The sequence below is a fragment of the Kogia breviceps genome, chromosome 1 (assembly GCF_026419965.1).
Source record: "Kogia breviceps isolate mKogBre1 chromosome 1, mKogBre1 haplotype 1, whole genome shotgun sequence".
NCBI classification, from domain to species: Eukaryota; Metazoa; Chordata; class Mammalia; order Artiodactyla; family Physeteridae; genus Kogia; species Kogia breviceps.
In genome coordinates, this window is record NC_081310.1 from 79,790,788 (window position 1) to 79,811,922 (window position 21,135).

Consider the following 21,135-nt stretch of genomic DNA (forward strand, 5'->3'; position numbering starts at 1 on the left):
CTAGGCCGACTAGCCGAGAGGGAAGCCCAGTTCTATAGAAAAATGTCTATGCAAAGTCCCTGCTTCAAATGTCATATGCAAAGTCCTGCTTACAATGAACTATGCAAAGTCCCTGCTTGAGGGGTATATATATGGCTTGCTTTTGCTATTAAATTTGCCTTGTAACCATCAGTTGTTTGTGCCCTTCTGATCCCATACCTTGGTGCTTTCAGTTCCCTAACCCCTGTCGATTGTTGCTGCACTTTGAGGACCCGCCCTGTGGCGGCTGGCCTGGCGGTAGAACCTCTCCACATATCTGTAAAGTTTAGAGAAACAAAAGAAGGACATTCAATCATGAATCTCACCCTGAGCATCCCCCCTTTCCCCATACCTGCTCCTTACCCGATGCAGGCTCTCCTAAAGATATCCCGAGGCCTGGGGTGTTCTACTGCCCTTCCAGCAACATACCTGGACATCTGAGGGCCCTGAGCCCAACGCCATGGGAGCCAAGCTGCGAGGTGGGCAGGGTCCCCATAACACGTCCTGTCTGTGATGGGAGAGCAGGGCTGGGCAGCACAGATGGCAGAGCTCTGCAGAGCACTGCACTGACGTACAATCTTTATTTCAGCTAACATCTCACTGGTGTAGGTTCATTGCTCCTGTGAGACAAGGATGAGGCCCCAACTTTTCTCTTCTTGGTACAACGCTGCTTAAGCATGTGGACCAGGAGAGGGAGGAACCTGATTTGGGAAACTCTCCCTTTGACTATTAATCCCAATTCTCTCTCTTGTACTCTGTCTCTTCTTTCTCCTCTCTCTCCCTCTCTCTCTCCTCTCTCTCTCTCTCTCTCTCTTCTCTCTCTCTCTCTCTCTCTCTTCCTCTCTTCTCTCTCTCTCTCTCTCTCTCTCTCTCCTCTCTCTCTTTCCTCTCTCTCTCTCTCTTTTCTCTCTCTCCTCTCTCTCTCTCTCTTCTCTCTCTTCTCTCTCTCTCTCTCCTCTCCTCTCTCTCTCTCTCTCTCTCTCTCTCTCTCTCTCTCTCTCTCTCTCTCTCTCTCTCTCTCTGCTTCTGATGAATGAAGTAGCTTGACACATTTAATGGCCCCCCTCTTTGCCACTGACTTGCCCTTAAGAACCATACTACAAACAAACAACAGATAAGCAAACAAACAGATGACTCCCTGGTAGTACCAAAGTCTGATGAGTCCTGCTTATGGAGCCTACCGTTCTCAACCATACCCTGCAGCCTGGCCGGTCGGCCCCCTTTCCAACCTCTCTTACCCTCCTAACATCCAGAGGCACACTTCAGTTCCCCCACAGGGCTGAGAACGCTGGCAGTGGTTAGGAGTGAACAGAGGACACCCCTTATCCTGCAGTTTTCCTGTTTTTATCCAGTATCTCGTTTACCCAGGACTTCTTCCTCATCATTCCCTGTTCCCTACCCTGCCCTTGGCAAACAGTTTTAGTCTTCCCCCTTCAATATACCAAAGTAGGGGAAAAAATTTAAAAACAGGAGAATATAGATGAAGTATTCGGGTGCAGGGACTGATCTGTTGAGATTTATGGCTTGTAAAAGAAATTGCTTCTCACACTTCCATTCTGCTTATGTTCCCAGTTTGGAAGATTAACTGAAGGCAGATATCTGGGTCCATGCACCACAAGATTCTAATTCTGAATCTTTGATTTTCCTTTAAAAAGTACCATAAAGAATTCTATTTCTCTTCCCGATTCCATCCACTTCCATCCAACTCTTCTCTCCTTAAGCCCCTCCCCACTTATTTCCCAAATCTCACTTCTTCTCCCCAGAAGGACTCGCAAGACGGGAGGATTTTGCTCACAGCCCCTCAGCCTAAGGTCCCCTGCAGCCAACGCTTCTGCCTCCCACAGAATCCCCAGCACCCTGTCTCCTTATGAGTCTCTCCAACACACTGGTGTGTTCCTTCTCTGATGCACTTCATCTTTGTTACCGACCCGCCCCATTGGAGTAATGAGTTCCATAGTTTCAGGTTCACAGCCTGCCTGCTTCTGTTATGGATGCTAATGTTGTTTCTATCAAGCTTCTAGGGGAGCTTCCTATCATGAGTAGATCAGGTAAACGAGTTGACTCCTTTTTTCAGATTCAAGATTTAAGAACACGCCCCTCCCCCAGCTTTTGCCTTTTCATGGGCAAAGAGCCCCAAGAGTTTTACTTGGTCCTCGTGGTACAAACTCCCCACCTCTGATGATTTCGGAAGCTACGAACCCTCTGTGGCCTGGTTACACTCTCAGAACTGCATCTGTTACCCAGAGGAAAATCTTTAAGCCACCTACACTCTAAAATTTCACTCCTCACCTTTAGACCAGACGCCGGGCATACTTTCGGTGATACAGCTCATCGACTCGCTCCAGGTATTAAGAACCTGGGAAAAGGCTGTTTTTGTCACCAGGTGGTGAGAAATTCACTGTGGAATGAGAAAAGGCAATACTCACAAAGGGCTGCATGGAGGTTGAGGAAGAGAAAATGGTAATAGGGGGCTTCCCTGGTGGCGCAGTGGTTGAGAGTCTGCCTGCCGATGCAGGGGACACGGGTTCGTGCCCTGGTCCGGGAGGATCCCACATGCCGCAGAGCGGCTGGGCCCGTGAGCCATGGCCGCTGAGCCTGCGCGTCCGGAGCCTGTGCTCCGCAACGGGAGAGACCACAACAGTGAGAGGCCCGCGTACTGCAAAAAAAAAAAAAAAAAAAAAAAGAAAGAAAAGAAAAGAAAATGGTAATAGGGATGCCTAGACCTTCCCGTGGAGCTCTCCTGGCTGTGCTGCAAGGGGTAGCGAGGTCACCTTGTCTACACCCAGTAGAGCACTGGGCCATCAGAAGAACCAGAAGCAGCTCTCTTGGAGCTAGTACCTAAGACTTGTCTACTAGAAATTTTGTTATAGGAGTATGCCGTTTTCTGCAGTAAACATGCCCTTCCTCCATTGAAAATCTTCATCATGTCCTTCTGCCAATGGTACCTAGCTAGAGGTGTACCTCAGAGCATCCTGTTTTCTAATAGACACTTCCTTCCTAGCCCTAAGTTTTCCAACTCTGATTCATCGTAGTATTTCAAAGTTTTGTCCATTAACGTTCATCTCAGAGGTCCTATTTTTATTTTATGTTGGCTTCTTTTTTGCTCTAACATGTCCCCTGTTCCAGATAAGATCAATGACTACCAGGTCTAGGTTTTCTGGAACATTCTCAATTCCATAAATTCAATCTCCTTTTCAGGGCAAGTCATGTGTCCCAAGTTTTGCTTGCAAAAATAGGGTTACCCTGATTTTAAAACCACCATCTGGTTTCTCCAGTTCTAACTTTTGCTTTGGTGTACTTTTCCTTTGTTGCGTTTTGGAGGCACTATTTTGTTTTATGTTTGGTAAGGAAAGGGGGTAGCTGGGAGAAGACGGTAATATTTGCTGATAACTTATTTATCATTAATTAATTCATTAATCTCTGGCAATCCTGCAAAGTTCGTATGATTTTAGAAATGAGGCAACTGAGAAAAGTTCAATAATTTTCTCAAAGATAAAGAGCTGATAAGTATCACAGCTCAGCTTAGACTTTGATAACTGGCTCCAAAATCTGGGCTTTTTCAACTGTTGCATAGATAGTATTTTCAAAGACCATACATCTGGCTTCCATGGGACTTCATCGTGCAGTATCCTGTTTTGGGTGGTTATCTATGCTCAATGCTGGGAAGCCACATGCTACCTCCTACCTCTTCCCAACTCTGCCTTCTGCTTCCCCCACCCAGTTCTTCCCCTTTTGCACCTAACAAACCTTCTCCCAATCATATCTGATAGAAGTCGTCACTCTCACCCACTATGCTCTAGACTTCTGATGAATCCCTGGCTCTCAGCTCCTGGTATAGAATCTGAGAAAAATTGCCTTCTCCTCCTCTCTTTCTGCCTTTTTTCTTAGCCTTGTGGTAGAATTGCTCTCTTTGGTCCATTATTTCTGTAAACTTCTCAGGAGACATATGCTTCCAGGAGGTGAGACATTTGGGCAGGTCTGATGTACTGGATACCAGCTTCTCCGGGGGGGCGGCGGTGGGGAGGGGCAGGCAGAGGAGCCTGGGAAGCAAAAGTAAGACTCTTAAACTTACTTCATTGTCATCACTGCTACCAATCACAAGTCCAATGGAGAGCCAGGTTCTGTGGGAGCTCCTGCCCCAGGGGAAAGCGCTCTATGTATGGCTTAAAATGTCAAGAAATGATAAAGCTTAGCAAACATAATGTCAGCAAAACATACAGGCAGACCCTCATTTATTCAAGGTGTATCCCATTTAGCGCTTAGATGTATGCCCTTGATCACATCCATCATAAAATAATCAACAAATGTTTACTGGATATCTCAAATCCATCAATTTCTCTTTAACCAGTTGCAACCAAACCACCACCATCACCTCTTGCCTAGACTATTTGCTGGAACAATCTGACTGGTTTCCCCATATTCACTTTTGTTTCTCACCAGTCTAGTCTCTAAGTAGTAACCAGGGAAGTGCTTCGAATACATGAATTAGACAAACTTACTCTATTGCTTAAATCCCTTCAGGGCTTTTCTTTGTTCTTAATCACAACATAATTCTGTCAAGGTGGGAGCCTTGGTAGGGGTGAGACACAAAGTGGTTTCTTTTACCAGATGAAACTGGCCAGAAGTGCCTGATCAAAAGACTGGACTCACCTGGAGAGGCATCCTGGGATACCCGAAATGAAAAGAAACTTTCCGCTAAGCCAGAGCCATAAGAGAAGGCACCAATCCTGGAGCCAGCCAAGTCCTGGGCAGAGGGACTGCGGGGAAAGAAATCAAAACCTAAAACCACACATCAACATTATGTTCCACACTGCAAATAAGCCACCAGTCTAGTCAACCTCTTGCAACTAGAAATGGGTTCTGGGCACTCTATACAAACACGGACTTCTGGGAGACCCCGGGGTTAGGCCCAGAAGGAAGAAAACTTACCAAGAGGAGAACAGCTAAAGTCTAAGATACAGAAGTCACAGTGAGCATAACAGAATTTCTGGGATGTAAAAGGAACTTCTCCCCACCCAGGAAGACAAGATGAATTCAGTGAACTCTGAAGGCACCTCCAAGTGAAGGTCAGACCACTGGACTCATTTCAAGGCCCCCATGTTGACTGGCAATGCTTCAGCAGTTGTAACTTTTTTTTATCATATTCTCATTATGAATAATTTGAACAAGTCCAATGATATACATATATATTTTTCTCATGTTGTATGCATGTACTAGTACAAGTGTTTTCTTGTAAAATCCACAAAATAGAATATCTATAAAAATTAAAACTAACATTTGGGCCCCTGCTGAGCATTACTGTTTTAATTGCTTTAGACATTTAACATTCATCAAAACTTTAGAAGGTAGGTATTATTATTATACAAATTTTATAGTTGGGAAAAAAGAAGGCACATAAAGGTTAAGTATTTTTCCATTCTAATAAATGGTAAAGAGATTTGAACACAGGTTGTGGGCTCTAAAGCTAGAATCTCTTGACCAACATGCTTTCCTGAGTACAGAGATTTTAAAGGATGAGATTAAAATATGCATAAAAGTTTTACTATTTTCCTGCTGCACCAAATAGATCTTGCTCATCCCCTGGCATCATACGTGCACTTCACTTTGGAGACCACTGTTTAATACTGATGGTAAATCTGCCTACACATACTATACCTTTGAAAACTGTTCTTTCATTTTCCTTCCTTCCTTCTTTCTTTCCTTTTTGAAAAACTTCTGAACCAGAAGAGGAACAAAACTTGGTTGAACCCTCAGACCAGAGGTCATGGGTAAGAGGAGGTGGGGTCACATGCAGTACTCACTGGAACAGAAGTGAGGCCAGGCATCCATCCATCCAGGGATGAAGTGTACATATTCCCGCTGTGTGTGGAGAGGTGGAGGGAGGCCTTGCTCTTCTTGTTGAACATGTGTCTAGAGAGGCCTTTTGAAATGCTTTTTCTACGTCCTTATTGGTGTAGGTGTCTTCCAGCTTTAGCCCCCTGTGAGGCAGCCAGAGGAATAGGACAGGCGAGAAGCCACATGAGGGAAGGAATGCAGCAAGGGAAAAAGTGTAACAGCTACTGGAGAGAAGACTTTGGGACACATGTTTTTTATGATAGAGTATTTGGAAATACAGAAACCACAGAGGAAAACTGTCACTAATAGTCTTACCATTCAGAGAGAGCACTTAGGTCACAGTTTTCTTATGGAATCCATTCCTAATTTTATACAGTTTATTGGAAAGTAAAATCATGCTATACATTCTGTTTAGCATGCTTCCTTAACTAATTTTCTCTATGACATTGTCAGCTTCTCTAACATTATTTTTAAAGGCTGCCAAATGGTCCATGATATGATGTACCCTACTTTAACCGATCACCCCATTTCTGTCCTCATTAGCTAAAATACTACAGAGAATAGCTACATGTTATTTTTTTTTTCAGGAAACATTTTTTTTCATTAAAATTTTTTATGCAATTTTAAAAGGTTACTTTCCATTTACAGCTATCACAAAATGTTGGCTATATTCCCCGTGATGTACAATACATCCTTGAGCCTATATTAGACCCAATAGTCTATACCTCCTACACCCCTATGTTGCCCCTCCCCCTCTCCCCACTGGTACCCACTAGTTTGTTCTATCTATGAGTCTGCTTCTTTTTTGTTATATTCACTGGTATGTTGTATTTTAGATTCCACTTACAAGTGATATCATACAGCATTTGTCTTTCTCTGTCTGACTCATTTCACTTAGCATAATGTCCTCCAAGTCCATCCATGTTGTTGCAAATGGCAAAATTTTGTTCTCTTTTATGACTGAGTAGTATTCCATTGTATATGTGTACCACATCTTCTTTAGCCATTCATCTGTTGATGGACACTTAGGTTGCTTCCACACCTTGGCAATTGTAAATAATGCTGCTCTGAACGTTGGGGTGCATGTATCTTTTCAAATTAGTGTTTTGGGGTTTTTTTTGATGTATACCCAGGAGTAGAATTTCTGGGTCATATGGTAGTTCTATTTTTAGTTTTTTGAGGAATAGCTACATGTTCTTTTAAACATGTGGAATTACTGAGCCAAAGATGCACATCTTTTAAGGCTTTTGCTTCATGTTTTCCTATTACTCCCCCAAATCTTTGTATCGGTTTACTATTGCTCATTTTCTCATAGACTCAATTCTGGGTATTCAAAATTTGTAAATGCTATCTAAAGAAAACGTTAACTTGTTAATATTTGTTACTAATGGGTATGCACATTTAAAAATATGATTATGTGCATTTCTTCCTTGAGGAAATTTCTTGTCCATATACTTTGTTCAGTTTACTACTTAGTGTGTTTTTCTTATTATTGACGAGACTTTCATATATTAGAGATGTTAAGCTATTATCTTTGGTATATGTTAGAATTTTTTTCCATGGGGTAGGTCTTAGAAGCAGTGTTTGTGCTAATTTGGATGTTAGTGGCAGGGTTAGCAGTACTAGTTAGAAACAGGGGCAGATGTTGGTAAAATACTCCAAAACTTGAACAGATACCAAGAAGAAAGGGAAAGATTCCCTTCCCAGTGAGAACTCTTTGTATTCTTCTTTTCTGAATGTCTTGGAGTATCGCATCACTAAACAGCATTCTCCCTGCTTTATTGACATCGAAGGGGAGTGAGCTGGACTATCCCTATTTCACAGGTGCAGGGATTTGAGGCAACAAGCAAGACATTCATTAAGCCAATGGCTAGTGAGAATGAGACCAGACACTCCCCGAGTTGCCATCCTGTATTGTGATTATTTGCTTCTAGGTGTTTCTTTCTGTACAGACTGTGAGATCCTCTAGGCATGTATCATGGAGTCACATCCACTTTTGTGTCCCCAGAGTTTAGTATGGTGTCTGATACATAGTTGATGTTCATAACATGTTTATTGCCTGACTAATTTAGCCACACTCCCTTTCCCCTTTCTATTACTCTCCAAAGCTTCTTATAATCACTTGATCTAGAGGTTCTGGCAAGGCCCCCATTCTCCCTAAGATACAGGGTGAGGTCTCTGAGAAGACAATAATGCACTAACCCACGTGAGGACTTGGTGTCATTTCTACTGTGTTGGAGGATTCTTGTCTTTTCCCACAGGAGTGGCTGGTGGTCCAGACTCAAGGCATGAGGAAGCCTCCTCCTTCTCATGAAGAGGACTCACCTGAAGGCTTCCAGCCTCTTATAGAGGCCAGTCTGTGTGTTGCCACTGGCTAACAGAAAGTCATTGAACATCAGGTGAGCCAGGGATTTCTGGACCATCTTGCAGAAGGGTGTGTGAAAGATCATAAACTGTAAATCATCAAGAGTGAAATGTTGATCGATGCCAGCTGGAAGAAGTGTGAAAGCAAGGATGTGGCATGATCCACTTAGACATACTCTGCAAGATCTAACTGTGCTGAGGTCTCCCAGAAAACTGGCTCCTACCTCTGGCAAACACACAAGTAAGATCTCAAGAGCCACAGCAGCATAGCCAGTGGTGTGCTGGTAGTTGTTTAACAGTCCAATTTGTGGTGCTTGCTGATTTCCATGGTATAAATACTCCTGCCATGGCCAACTGCAAGCTACTAACATGAGTACAAAGTTGGGAAGAGATACACACAGTTGATTCTTACAAAGTGGGAGCCGGATGTGAACTCTGGTAAGAACCAGAGCTCTTTTCCAGGATTGGAAGGACACTGAATAGAAACTGCTGGGAGTGGAATCAAAACTGAGTAGGACAAGAACAACAGCTACAAAGGAAAGAGAAGGTCGAGGTAAACACGGGGAGGTGGAACAGAGCCAGGAAACCTCAGACAGCTAGCTGCCATATTTCTGAACACTGCACGAAAACAAAAGAGAGAGCTCAGTAAAGTTAGAAAATCTACCCTGAACCACACTACCTTTTAAAAGCTCAGGAAACTAATGTCACATAAAAATGATCAATGAAAACGTATCGAGGTAAAATCTAATGCAAAGTTATTATAAGAAGTCATTTAACTCCGTGGTTCCCAAACCTGCTGGACATGAGAATCACTGGGGGGGGGAAATAAAACAAAAACAAAATCAGAAAACATTCTTTCTGAGCCATTTGTTCTGGATAGGAGGCCATACTACTGGCTACATACAATAAGTTAAACTGGCCTAACCAGTGATGTTGACAAGGCAGTGGTCCCTTGATATCCTCAAGGGACTGATTCCAGGAACCCCATGAATACCAAAATCTGCAGGTGCTTGAGTCCCTTACGTAAAATGGCATAGTGTTTGTATATAACTTATGCAATCCTCTTATGTACTTTAAATCATCTCTAGATTATTGTAATAAGCAATAAAATGTAAACGCTATGTCAATAGCTATAAATACAATGTAAACACTATGTACAAATACAATGTAAACACTATGTATAAATTTGCTAGAGCCTGGGAAATTCAAGTTTTGCTTTTTGGAACTTTCTGGATTTTTTTTTTTCCTGAATATTTTTGGTCCAAGCTTGGTTGAATTTGTGGATGTGGAGCCTGTGGATATAGAGGACCATTCGTAGTTGTCTCCAAAAGCCTCCTTCCACTGAGCCGACAACTACCTATGCCCTTGTACCTTTCTCCCAGTTGCCCAGAGATTTTCATCTGGAGGGGTATCATGTGCAAAACTGCCTCATTCTAACCCAAAACTATCCATGCTATATTCTACCCCTTCATGAAGGAATGATAAATGAGAGCTGATAAATCCATGACAACTAATGTTTCAGTAATTAATTTTAGCTTACTAGAGATTCCCTCCCCAATACTTTCATACAACAGCTGTAGTATTGCATCTATTTTCACTGTAGACCCTCAAGGAATCACTAACGTGAAAATTTCCATAACAATTTAGGTAGGCATATGGGGGAGAGATTGTAGGTCAGAAGAGCTTCAGCAGTTCAGGTTCTTTGGTGGCAAACAAAAGAACCCTATGCACACTAGAAAGAAGGAATATTTATAGTCTTGAGAAGGAGAGGAACTGGGGACACTCTGGGAGTCACAGCAGCATGAATTCACAAAACTTCTGTTAGGGTGTGCATTAGGTAACTCAATTCCAAACAAATTTCAATTCTCAAGATTCAAATTCCAGAGAAAGAAACTTTAAATTGTTTTTATTGGGGTCCCATATCCATTCCCTTGATACGTAAGTGGAGTTTTATAATCAGCAGCTCCAAACTGTATGGAATTTCTCAAGAAGGAAAGAAAGAAGAAAAAATACAACAGATTTCCACTAGAGACCTCTCTCCAGATCTGCCTGGTTCTAGTCAGCCTGACTAGGTGACTTGAATGTACTTTTGCTGAATGAATTCTGAATGAGTAATTCAAGGTATCAAAAAAAAAAAGTCAACCTGATGTGACTGGTTCTCATGTGGCTTCTGTTCTACCCCACGCTGTCCCTGACACTGGCCCTGGCAGTTCTTTGCATTCACTTTAAAGAATCCCCTTATATCACACATCATTGATTAAAAGTTTTGTGCTGAGACAGAGAAGAAGGTTGCATTGTACAGCACAAAAAACATGAACTAAATCATTTCAAGAAACTACCCAAGTGCCCATCACCAGTAGAATGGACACATAAAACGTGCCATATTTGCGGAATGCACTACTACACAGCATGAGAATGAGTGATATACAACTATGCATGACATGAACGGCCTCACATACACAATGCTGAGTGAAAGAAGCCAGACAAAAATGAGTACAGATTGTACAATTCCATTTAAACTATGAAACAGGCAAAGCTGATCATATTGTTCAAGGTCAGGCTGGTGGTTACCTTTTTGTGGAGGGGTCATGACTGGAACAGAGTGTGGTGCTCCAAGGACAAAGAACAAGATAAACTCAAAGGGCCAACATTGCTGGAGCAAAGAGTTACAGAACTCCTATCACTCTGTCACATTGCAACCATCGCAATGTCCCAGAGCCCTCCTAAACAGCATGACCCGTTCTTCTCCAGCTCAGCATACTGAAAGTATACATACTCTGCCCAGTCAGCAGATGACTCGCAGGTTCCCTGGCTTTAAAAACAGACCAGAAACGCTTGCTGAGGATCGACTCTCCTTATCAAGAAGCTGGCCTGCTGCTCTGGCAGCGACCCTTCCCTCTAATAAATTCCGTCTTCTTTACATTCCGCCTTGTGTCTGGAAATTCTTTTCCAATCCGCATTCGGACCACGACGCAGAGTGCAAGGGCAGCTTCTAGGGCGCTGGTCGTGCTTTGTTTCTTGATCTGGCTGTTGGTTTCACAGGTGTGTTCTGTTTGTGAAAAGTCATTGAGGTGTGCACTTTTGATAAGCAGACTTTTTTGTGTATATTATATACTTCAAAAAAAAGTTAAAGAAATCTTATTAGACATTCCTGTTCTTCCCAAAGGCCCTCCTTGCCTGCCTGGCCAACCAGGGGTCCTCTCTGCCTCCCCTCTCAGCTGTGTCCCTGCTGTACCCCTCACGCTCAGGGATCTTTTCAGCTCCTGCTCCAAACAAGTTCCCTTCCCTGTTTGGCACGGCTCCCTGGAAGGGATAGATTTTTGCTCTATCTGCTTCCTTCTCAGAGAATGGTCCTGCCTGAATTTCTGGCCTTCAATTGTTCTTCCAGAAGTTCTTGTGAATAGTGAATAAAATGTTCTCATTCCATTGTATTTTCACCTGAGAAAATATTTGCAAATGAGACAGGCTGGGACCTGGGACCCTTTGTTGGGACCTGGGACCCTTTGCTGCAGTGCTGCAATGCTTGCACCTGGACACACCTCTCTTCAAGCAACGAGATACAAAGAAACTCTATGGGACTAAAAATAACTGCGTGCATGCAGCAGTTGAGCCAAATTCTGGACCCAAAAGACACAAAGAGACCAAAAAACCCAAATGCCACTTTTGAAGAGCCTGGAGCAAAAGCAGGGGGTCAGGAGCAAAAGCAGGGGACTGCACATGCCCCCTGCATACAACCCCACCTAAGGGGTGAGCAAAACACCTAAGCCACCTCTTCGGCCCAACCCCTGGACACACCCCTACCCTCACCCCATATAAGGAGCAAGCTTGCCCTCCCTCAGGGAGCGAGCAAGCAAGGGGACCTGTTGTTTGTTCTCCGCTCCCCCCTGCTGCAGCAGACCCCCAATTTAAAGACTTGCCTGAATTTCTTGTCTGGCCGCTAGTCAATTTCAATTGAGTGGGGAAGGCCAAGAACCCTGGTCGGTGACACAAATATTTAGTTTTGGATTCACAATTTCTGTCCCCAAGGGATAGATAAGAAGAGGAGGCCCGGTATTCCACTAACTTACCAGTTCAGACATATTCCTTCATCTTCCTCTCCTCTCTGTTTGCTTTTTCTTAGGGTAATTAGATGCTAAGTACCAAGGGCGGAAGTCTAGTGATCACACTTGTGATGTTAGGGATTGTAAAGTTGCAGTCTGACGCAAGAAGGAAGAGATATGGGAACATATGTATATGTATAACTGATTCACTGTGTTGTAAAGCAGAAACTAATACACCATTGTAAAACAGTTATACTCCAATAAAGATATTAAAAATAATAATAATAAAATAAAAAGAATTAAAATTAAAAAAGAAAAAGAGTTGTAGTCTGGCTCTGCCTGTATCCTCTCAGGCTTCACCATTTTCAGTGCCTGCTATTGGTGTATAAATACCTCAATTCCCTTGCTCCAATGTGTGATAAGTTTGCAGCATGTGTAGCAGGCGGGCTTCCAGAGTTCCTTAGAGAGATTAAGGCTCAAATTGCTCATAGTTTGTAATTTATTCACACACCCTTTATTAGCTGCCTCCCTTCCCTATCTCAGTTCCTCACTCCCCTGCAGGTTTCGTAGGATCTTCTCCCAATTCCAAGTGAACCCTTGTCTCAGTGTCTGAGTCTGGAGGAGCACAGACCAAGGTGAACATGCCCATGTGCACATGTACACAAACATATACAACAATGAATTGTATTAGTGTCTGGCAGACACACCCTAAGGTGACCTCTAATGAGTCACACCCCTTGTGTAATCCCTTCCCCTTGAATGTAAATGGAACCTGGGACTTACTTCTAGCCAATCAAATAGGATGAATAGTGATGGAATAGGCACTCTAGGGCTTATATTACATTATAAGAGAGAGATTCTCTAGTCAGTTTCAAAGAAGCAGGCCACCATGTTTGAGGTGTTTGTGGGGGTCAGGACACAGAGAGCTGTGGTGGCCCCTATGATCCGAGTGTTGCCTCTGGACAAGTAAGAGGACCCCGCTAAGCTATGTGGAAGCCCTTGACCCGTGGATATTCTGAGATAACAAATGTGTTGTTTTAAGCCACTAAGTTTGTGGTAGATTGTTAAGCAGTAGAAAATGACTGTGTGCTCTGTGGAAATTTTTGACCTGAGGTTGGGATGTGTTTCTCCCATCCCTTAGGACCTTGCTGGCAGGAATTCAACCTCAAGTGCCTCCGGGACCAACTTTGCTCTTTGATTTGTTATCTAGGAACAGTCAGGATTGACACTTTTTCCTATTCCTCCTGAGTTTTTGCTAAAAGTGACTATTTGGATGGTCCACCAATTCTCTGGTAAATGCACATTTGTTCAATAATGGCTCTCTCTAATTCCTTCTGAAGAACTTGATCCAGAAGAGCCTGATCTTTCCAAGGTCAGGACCAGGTCCAGGCTCACAGGACCTTGTTCCATGGCTCATTTAAAAAGTCTGTTGGGTTTTAACAGGATATGTAAGGTTCTTTTCTTCTTCCTGTGTATGTCAGCAACTTGATTTATGAATTAGGGCAATCCTCTAAACTGCTATAATGCTGAGGCTGTCTCTTCTGTTCTCTGAGAAGTTATGAGAAATTTTACATTATGTGGCAGGTGTCTATATTTTCAAGTATTGTTTTATGGGCTTCCAAGAATTTCCCTACAGCTTTGGAGCAGAGGCAGCTTAGCCTCCTCTGTTCTTGCTTTCTGATATCTGCTTTATCTAGCATTTCAGTACCATTTCCAGTCAACATTTAAATATTTCTTCCCTGGGGATGGGGTGCAAGTGGGAGTTATGTGGAAGATTCTTTCAGCATCGCACATTATTTTATTTTATTGAAGTATAGTTGATTTACAATGTTGTGTTAATTTCTGTTGTACAACAAAGTGATTCAGTTATGTGTGTATATATATATTCCTTTTCATTATGGTTTATCACATGATATTGTATGTAGTTCCCTGTGCTACACAGTAAGACCTTGTTGTTTATCCATTCTCTATATAATAGTCTGCATCTGTTAATCGCCAAATCCCAACCCCCCACACACCCCCCCAAGTCTATTCTCTATGTCTGTAGCATCTCACATTTCAGTCTGGCCAAATGGAGCTTTCCACTGACTGCTGCACATGTCAGCCCTCATCTTTGTTGGTTGGCCCCAGTGTGGGCAATAGGCATGTTTTTGTAACCCAAGCTCTACTGTGTTCACCTGTGTCCTAAAAAGAGGATTAGCCTTGTGAGACATTCAGAGACAAAGGCAGAATCTTAAAAAATCACATTAAAGGTATTTCCCTGCTCTGTTATCACACTGGAAGTCAGAAAAATTTAATATCCTAGTAAAGCTGTATTTACTCTCTCTTCTGTGAAAAATTTTGCAAGCCACTTTATACTTGCTCCCATTAAAAAAAAATTCTTCAGGTAGGATCCTTTCAAACTCAGTCTCATCACAGTCCACTGCTATTTCCAAAATCAGCAGTGGTTCTGAGCATCCAGGCCACCGGTGCCATGGATCCTTCACAGGAGCAGACAGCTCTCTCAGATACTGGTCTACTGCTGCAGCTCTAGGTCTTCCTACTGTTCTAATTGTTAGAGAGTGTTCAGGCATGTTCATTGGATGTATTTGACCACTGCTACAGGAAAAGCACTTCTGGTCCAGCTGTTGGCCCATGATTGGGCTCTAAGCTCACCACTGCCTCATGTCCCCCTCTTATGCTCAGCCAGTGTTCCCCAAAGAACAACCACTGTGTTGGGAGAGCTGCTTCCAGGAGTTTATAGAGTCAGCCACAGGCTGGGCCACCCCCTCATTCTCCAGAGCACAGCGTGTCTCCCCCGTCCTAGAACTGCTCATGCAGATGATCCACCTCTTCCCCTGTGACAACTTTGCTCACCGTGAGTCTCAGGAACTTTAATCAAGTGCCGAAACTTTTTGTTAGATTCTTATCCCAGGACAATGACTGCCTGAGGCGATATAGTTATAATATTACTGAGAGTAGCAATTCAAGTGTGTTATTTCTTTAGACGATTTGCTACAGGAGTATAGGACACATGTCACTGTGCTCCCAATTTAATACCTTCCTTGACGAACAATTTCATTAAATCTACTCGATGATCCTAAAAAAAGTCTTTTTTTTTTTTTTCTACTTTACAGATAGAAAAACAACCTCAGAGAGGTTGAATGAGCTGTTCAAGGTCACACAGCTCTTAACTGACAGACCTGGGATTAGAACCCAAGTGCCTTTGACAACAAAATAAATGTTTTGTTCTTGTCTTCTGACAAGAAGGAAGAGAACTCCTGGGCTGATGGGGGAATATAAAGACTTACCTTATGAACCTAAACACGGAAAGGTGTTTCTCAAGCTAGAGTCATGTACCCCTGGTACCTTAAAGGACTAATTTAGGGAGTTTGCTCGTTCTCTGAAAAAACTTCTAAAAGTGTATTTTCATTCTGCTGATAATGTGGGGAAAAAAAATAATTTTCTGTATAATATGCTTAAATACTTTCTGAGGAATGCCTGAGTAATGCATTATTTGCATGCTGCATTTGCATTTATGGTAAAAGTCATTGGCACCAAGTAGTACTTCGTTAATTATGAGTGAATGGGAGAGAATACAGGCTGACTTTCTATGTAACATGGTGTGGAGTTGAGGCTGAGTGATGCAGGGCTGTCAAAGAATGAAGGCCTTGTTGTAGTTTGGAAGGAGAAAAGCTACAGTGATATATGAGTCACAGAGTAACTGTGGAATGCCAAAAGAATCTGAACCGTAGCAAAACATACCAGGCTCCTTTTGTAAGCCTTGTGATTTTTTGGTTGAAACTGGAGGATGCAGTGGCTCTGGAAATTGGATTCTGTCCCTTCTCCAGGGTTTGCTGTGTTTTTTTGTTATTGTTTTTGCTTTTTTTTTTTGACTGTTGTAGGCCATCTCTGTGCTAAAGACCAGCCTGAGGTGTAAACTTAAGCTTTTCTTAGGTGTTTTCTGAGACTTTGCCTTGCCCTGGGCATGCACAGTCACTTTCTATTAATAATTTCCCCACATACATGATTGCTTTTGAATGTCCTAGTCTTTGATGTCTGGCTCCCAAGAGTGGAAAAAGAGGAAAATGAAGCAGGATGGGGGAAAGGGTTCCTGCTCTTTAAATCTTTGGGAAGTCACTGCAGCTTAAAGGGGAGGTGTTGCAAAAACGGAGCAAGGTATGAGGACAATGGCCTCTGTGTTTGCACCTTTGTGGTGAGAAGCATCGGTCAGCAATCAGAGCACAGGTCCCCGATATTTGAGGGATGGGGTGAATTATTCCTTATTGGGAATTTGGATTTATGGTCTATTTAATGATCTCTGTAAATAAATTAACGGTTTAAAGAGATTTTTGTTTCTGTTGGGTATCCCAGGTCATTTCTTCACAGAGAATCTAGTTTATTGGCCTTTTCAGTCAGGAGTTTGGTTTTATGGTCTGTTCATTTGATGATCTCTATAAATGGATTAATAGTTGATAGATCTTATTTCACTGGGTGAGAGGTGACAGAGAATCTGGTTTGTCTTTTCTGTTTGTTGACTCTTTGGAGCTCAAAGTAATTAAGAATTTTGCAGAAAAGAACAGCTCTTTGAAATGGACCGGTGAGTTTTGTAATTATGTGTTTATTCTGACTCATAGCTGAAATTCTAGAATTGAAGTTGTAAACTCCCTTTGTCTCAGTCTGGATGTCTATGTATCAGATTCAAGAGATCTTTACATCTAGTTGTATGAGGGTGTAATATTTTCCTACTTGCCATCGGTGTTAACAAATTAGATTATAAATTATCTTAAGTTAAAGGCTCTCTATTCTGATTAGCTGATGAGATAAATAAGCACTTACATAAATTGAATATTTCTAAAATTCCAAGAAAATAAGGAAATTGAACCTTTATTGTTTTCAATGTATTAGACTTAAAAAGTATCCTTACAGAGAATAACTCAGAAATGTTTTAAGAATTCAAATTCACACAATTTAGGTAAATATTTGGCAAGTGAAGCTAGTTTAATAATTTTAGTTACTAAAAATAGCTGTCTTCACTGATTTATCACAGATGAGTATAAATGTAGATTTTATTCTGTTGTAGGTATATTGTTCCCAAACTTAGACAGATTTACTGATCAAATAAGCTGTCATTATTTCTACTTAATACTTAAAGTTATGAAAAATGTAAAAATATGAAAACTGTGTTTCACCAAATTGACTCATTATTCTGATAAAATTTTATTTTAACAATTATGTTTTGTAGTATATCAACTTGAGGATAATTTCCAAAATGTTTAGGTAATTTAAAACCTTAGACTACGATTAAATTGAATTAATAAATGAAATTTCATTGGATACCTGCATAATTTCTAAGTAAGACAGAGCACTGAAACATTACTTACTAAGCATTATTTTAACTTTCTATGTTTTTGCTTCCTCTTATACGCTACAGAGAAACTATATAGAGACTTTCATAGACTATCTTTGGGTCTATTAAAGAACTGTTCATTTTTGCCATTTTGAGAAGTTGTATAAAGTATGGCTATAGAAAGTTGTATTGTATTTATGAGCTCTGCAGGACTGCGAAGATGCTGGTGTGTAACTCCAGTTGTCTACCCCAAGTTTTTTCTGTGAAATAAAAATTACTTTGGTTAAAAGTGATGATTAGTATATGTGAATGAAACTCTGTTTAGGAACAATAATTTCAGGGAAATACAACTCTGCACATATTTGTTTGCTAAGGAAAAGATTAGTTTTGTCTTAAAGGACTGTTTTGGTGGTCTCTGAACCCCTTTGCACTCTTCAAGCTGATTGAAGACCCCAGGGAGCTTTATTTATGTATTGTAACTATTAATGTTTACCATAACCATATTGAAAATTGAAACAGAAACAGAAGTGTTAAAATGCTTACTTACTGATTCATTTGAAGATAGTGACAATGAATGCATGGCATGTTAATGATATTTTAGCAATGTTATATAAAACTTAGTTTTAACCTCATGAACCCCCTGAGATGGTTGTAAAGTAAAACATCAGTTTGTTCTGGAATATGGAAGGACACAATTTTTAAATAAATGTTATTTGTCTTTGTTTATAATACTTGAATTTGAAAGTTATGAAATATTTAAATTCTTATAAAGTGAGCTTAATTTCAATGTGCTTGTTTCCTAATTTACTGTTTATTGCCTTCAGTTACAAATATAAAGGGTTATTCTTTTTTATTTTCTTTCGGTGACACTTGCCTAGAACAACAAAGATTCAATGTCTACCAGAATAACCTTCTATGGTTTGTGTTGACTTTATCATGTCCTTGATTATTTAAGAAAATAAAGGCTTGTCATTTAAGAAAGAGCTAAAGTTCTTTATAATCATGTTACCTTCTCTCTCTCTCTCTCTTTTAATGTTTTATTGTTTTAATGTTTTATTGAGTATTGTTTCTCAGGCACCATGATCTTTTTCCTATTGTAAGTTTTTGAATCTCCTGACAACTTGATCTTTGCCTTCCTAAAATCAAAATTTACATTCAAAAAAAATTTTTTAAATAATACTTTGGGATATTTTCTGCATGTAAAACTACCTTTAGGATTTCCCAGTTTTCCCAGAGAGCCCCTGGTTAATCACAAAGATTTGTTCTTTCATCTTATAAAAAGACAGCTTCTAGAAATAATTAGATTTATTTAATATATTACTATTGATGAGTTACATGGGAACAGCTGCCAAATCAGAAGAGATGCTTAGCTTTCCCTAAGTTACATTTGTATGAGTAAAATGTTATTAATGTAAATATTTCAGAAATCTTGTACTCTATGAGCTAGAGATTTGTCAGAGCCTCACTGTCCATGAAATATCGCTATTTATCAGCCCTGGTGCTGCTTTGCCTGAGATTAGACAATGGCATACTGTTATTAGTTGCCATTACAGTTATTGGAGATTCACATCAGTAATGTATTTTTAGCTGCTTGACTACCATGACAGAAACTAACATCCTCTGCTGGAACACGGGAGGACAGCCATCTGGGAGTTTATTAATATACATATTATTAATACGTATATTAATAGTAATAATTATATTATATTAATATTAATTATATTATATTAATATCTAATTACTATATTATATTAATATTAATAATTAATTAATATTATATGTTAATATACGTATTATTAATATAAGTATGCTTAGGACCTATGCTAGACCTGCTGAATCTTTTACTTGAAATTGCTATATTCTTGGTATATTCTTACTAACTGCTTGGCATATTCATGTCCTATTACATCAATAATATCATATGGTATATTTGAAGCTTTTTCTCTGTAAGACTTATGTCCATCCATTTTTACAATAATTATTATTTTTTGATCTTTTGGGTGGATCAAAGAAGGAAATAGCATAAACTACTCTTACTCCCTTCAAGGAAGACTTTAAGGCTGAGGATGGGTAAGGAAGAACTGAACTGGCCCAAATGAAAGAGCTGGCAATCCAGACTTCGCCTTCCAGTGCAGGGGGGGGCAGGTTCGATCCCTGGTCGGGGAGCTAAGATCCCACATGCCTCGTGGCCAGAAAACCAAAACATAAAACAGAAGCAATATTGTCACAAATTCAGTAAAGAGTTTAAAAAATGGTCCCCATCAAAAAAAATCTTGAAAAAATGACCAGCAGTGTTTTACACTGTCCTGTTTAAGCCTTAGCCTCTCATGGGAATCGTCCCCGATGCTGTCGAGACTTGGGTCCCATATTCTGCTTCATGTGTCACTCTGACTACTGCTTGTTGAAAGTAACTCTGTCAGACATACCCGCATATGACATCTTGATCCCTGTTTGTGACTGTTTCTAGGGAAGCTGTGCTGACCAGTTCTGCTGTCTCTGCTGTCTGTGACCACACACACGGCTCTATGCCAGCAGTAGCATTGCTGGGAATAGATCCCAGCCACCCTGAGCAAGCAATGCTGTACCTTCAGTGCAGTGCTGCTCTTGGCTCAGTGGTCAGCCTCTGCCGACCTGACTGTAGATTATGTTCCTAAGGCTGGACCAGAGAAAGAAGTATTGAATGTGTTTAATCTGCAGCATAATGTTTGAAAGCATGGACTTTGGAGTCAGACACTCCTGTGTTTGAATCCTGGCTCTAGGGCTTCCCTGGTGGCGCAGTGGTTGAGAGTCCGCCTGCCGATGCAGGGGACGCAGGTTCGTGCCCCGGTCCGGGAGGATCCCACATGCCGCGGAGCGGCTGGGCCCGTGAGCCATGGCCGCTGAGCCTGCGCGTCCAGAGCCTGTGCTCTGCAACGGGAGAGGCCACAGCAGTGGGAGGCCCGCGTATCGCAAAAAAAAAAAGTGAATCCTGGCTCTACCACTTATTATCAAGGGCAGATAGCTTGCCATCTCAGAGACTATTTCTGTAAGGTGGTATGTTTTTGTTTTGAGGATTAAATGAGTTATATGTAAATAGCCAGGAAAGGATCTTTGAGTCATTTTGTTAGTATGTTATGTGAAACTTCCAAACATTTTTCCAAAGTGGCAGCACCCTTTTGCATTCCCACAACAATCTTTGAGGGTTATGGTTGCTGTGCATCCTCACCAACACTTGGTATTAACAGTCTTTTAAATTTTAGCCATTCTAGTAGATGTGTAGTGGTATCACGTTTGGTTTTGTCGTTGCTATTGTTTTGGATTTTTAAAAAGAGCTTTCTTGAGATATAATTCACATACCTTGTAGTTCATACATTTAAAGTGTACAATTCAGTGGTCTGGGCATATTACATCACTACATTTTTTTTTTTTTTTTTAGGTACATAGGGTGAAGTCTGGGAGGGTTCCAAGTGCAGGAGCTTCTGTCCCTGTGGAGTTGGGGGGCATCACCCTCCTGTGGATATGTTCACCCACTGGAAGCTTCTGGAAGTCCATGCTATTGGGATTTTTTTT

At 41.2% G+C, this 21,135-nt stretch overlaps 1 protein-coding gene across 1 annotated transcript; it reads right to left on the minus strand.

Annotated features, from left to right (window-relative positions):
- Nucleotides 1-2,309: 2,309 nt before the first annotated feature.
- HMGCS2 (3-hydroxy-3-methylglutaryl-CoA synthase 2) lies at nt 2,310-20,025 on the minus strand. Its single transcript, XM_059057522.2, is given in 9 exon segments — nt 2,310-2,416; nt 3,895-4,031; nt 4,668-4,775; nt 5,820-5,848; nt 5,850-5,924; nt 5,927-5,996; nt 8,179-8,558; nt 11,139-11,266; nt 20,013-20,025. Coding segments are annotated over 9 exon segments (1,047 nt in total).
- Nucleotides 20,026-21,135: the final 1,110 nt, after the last annotated feature.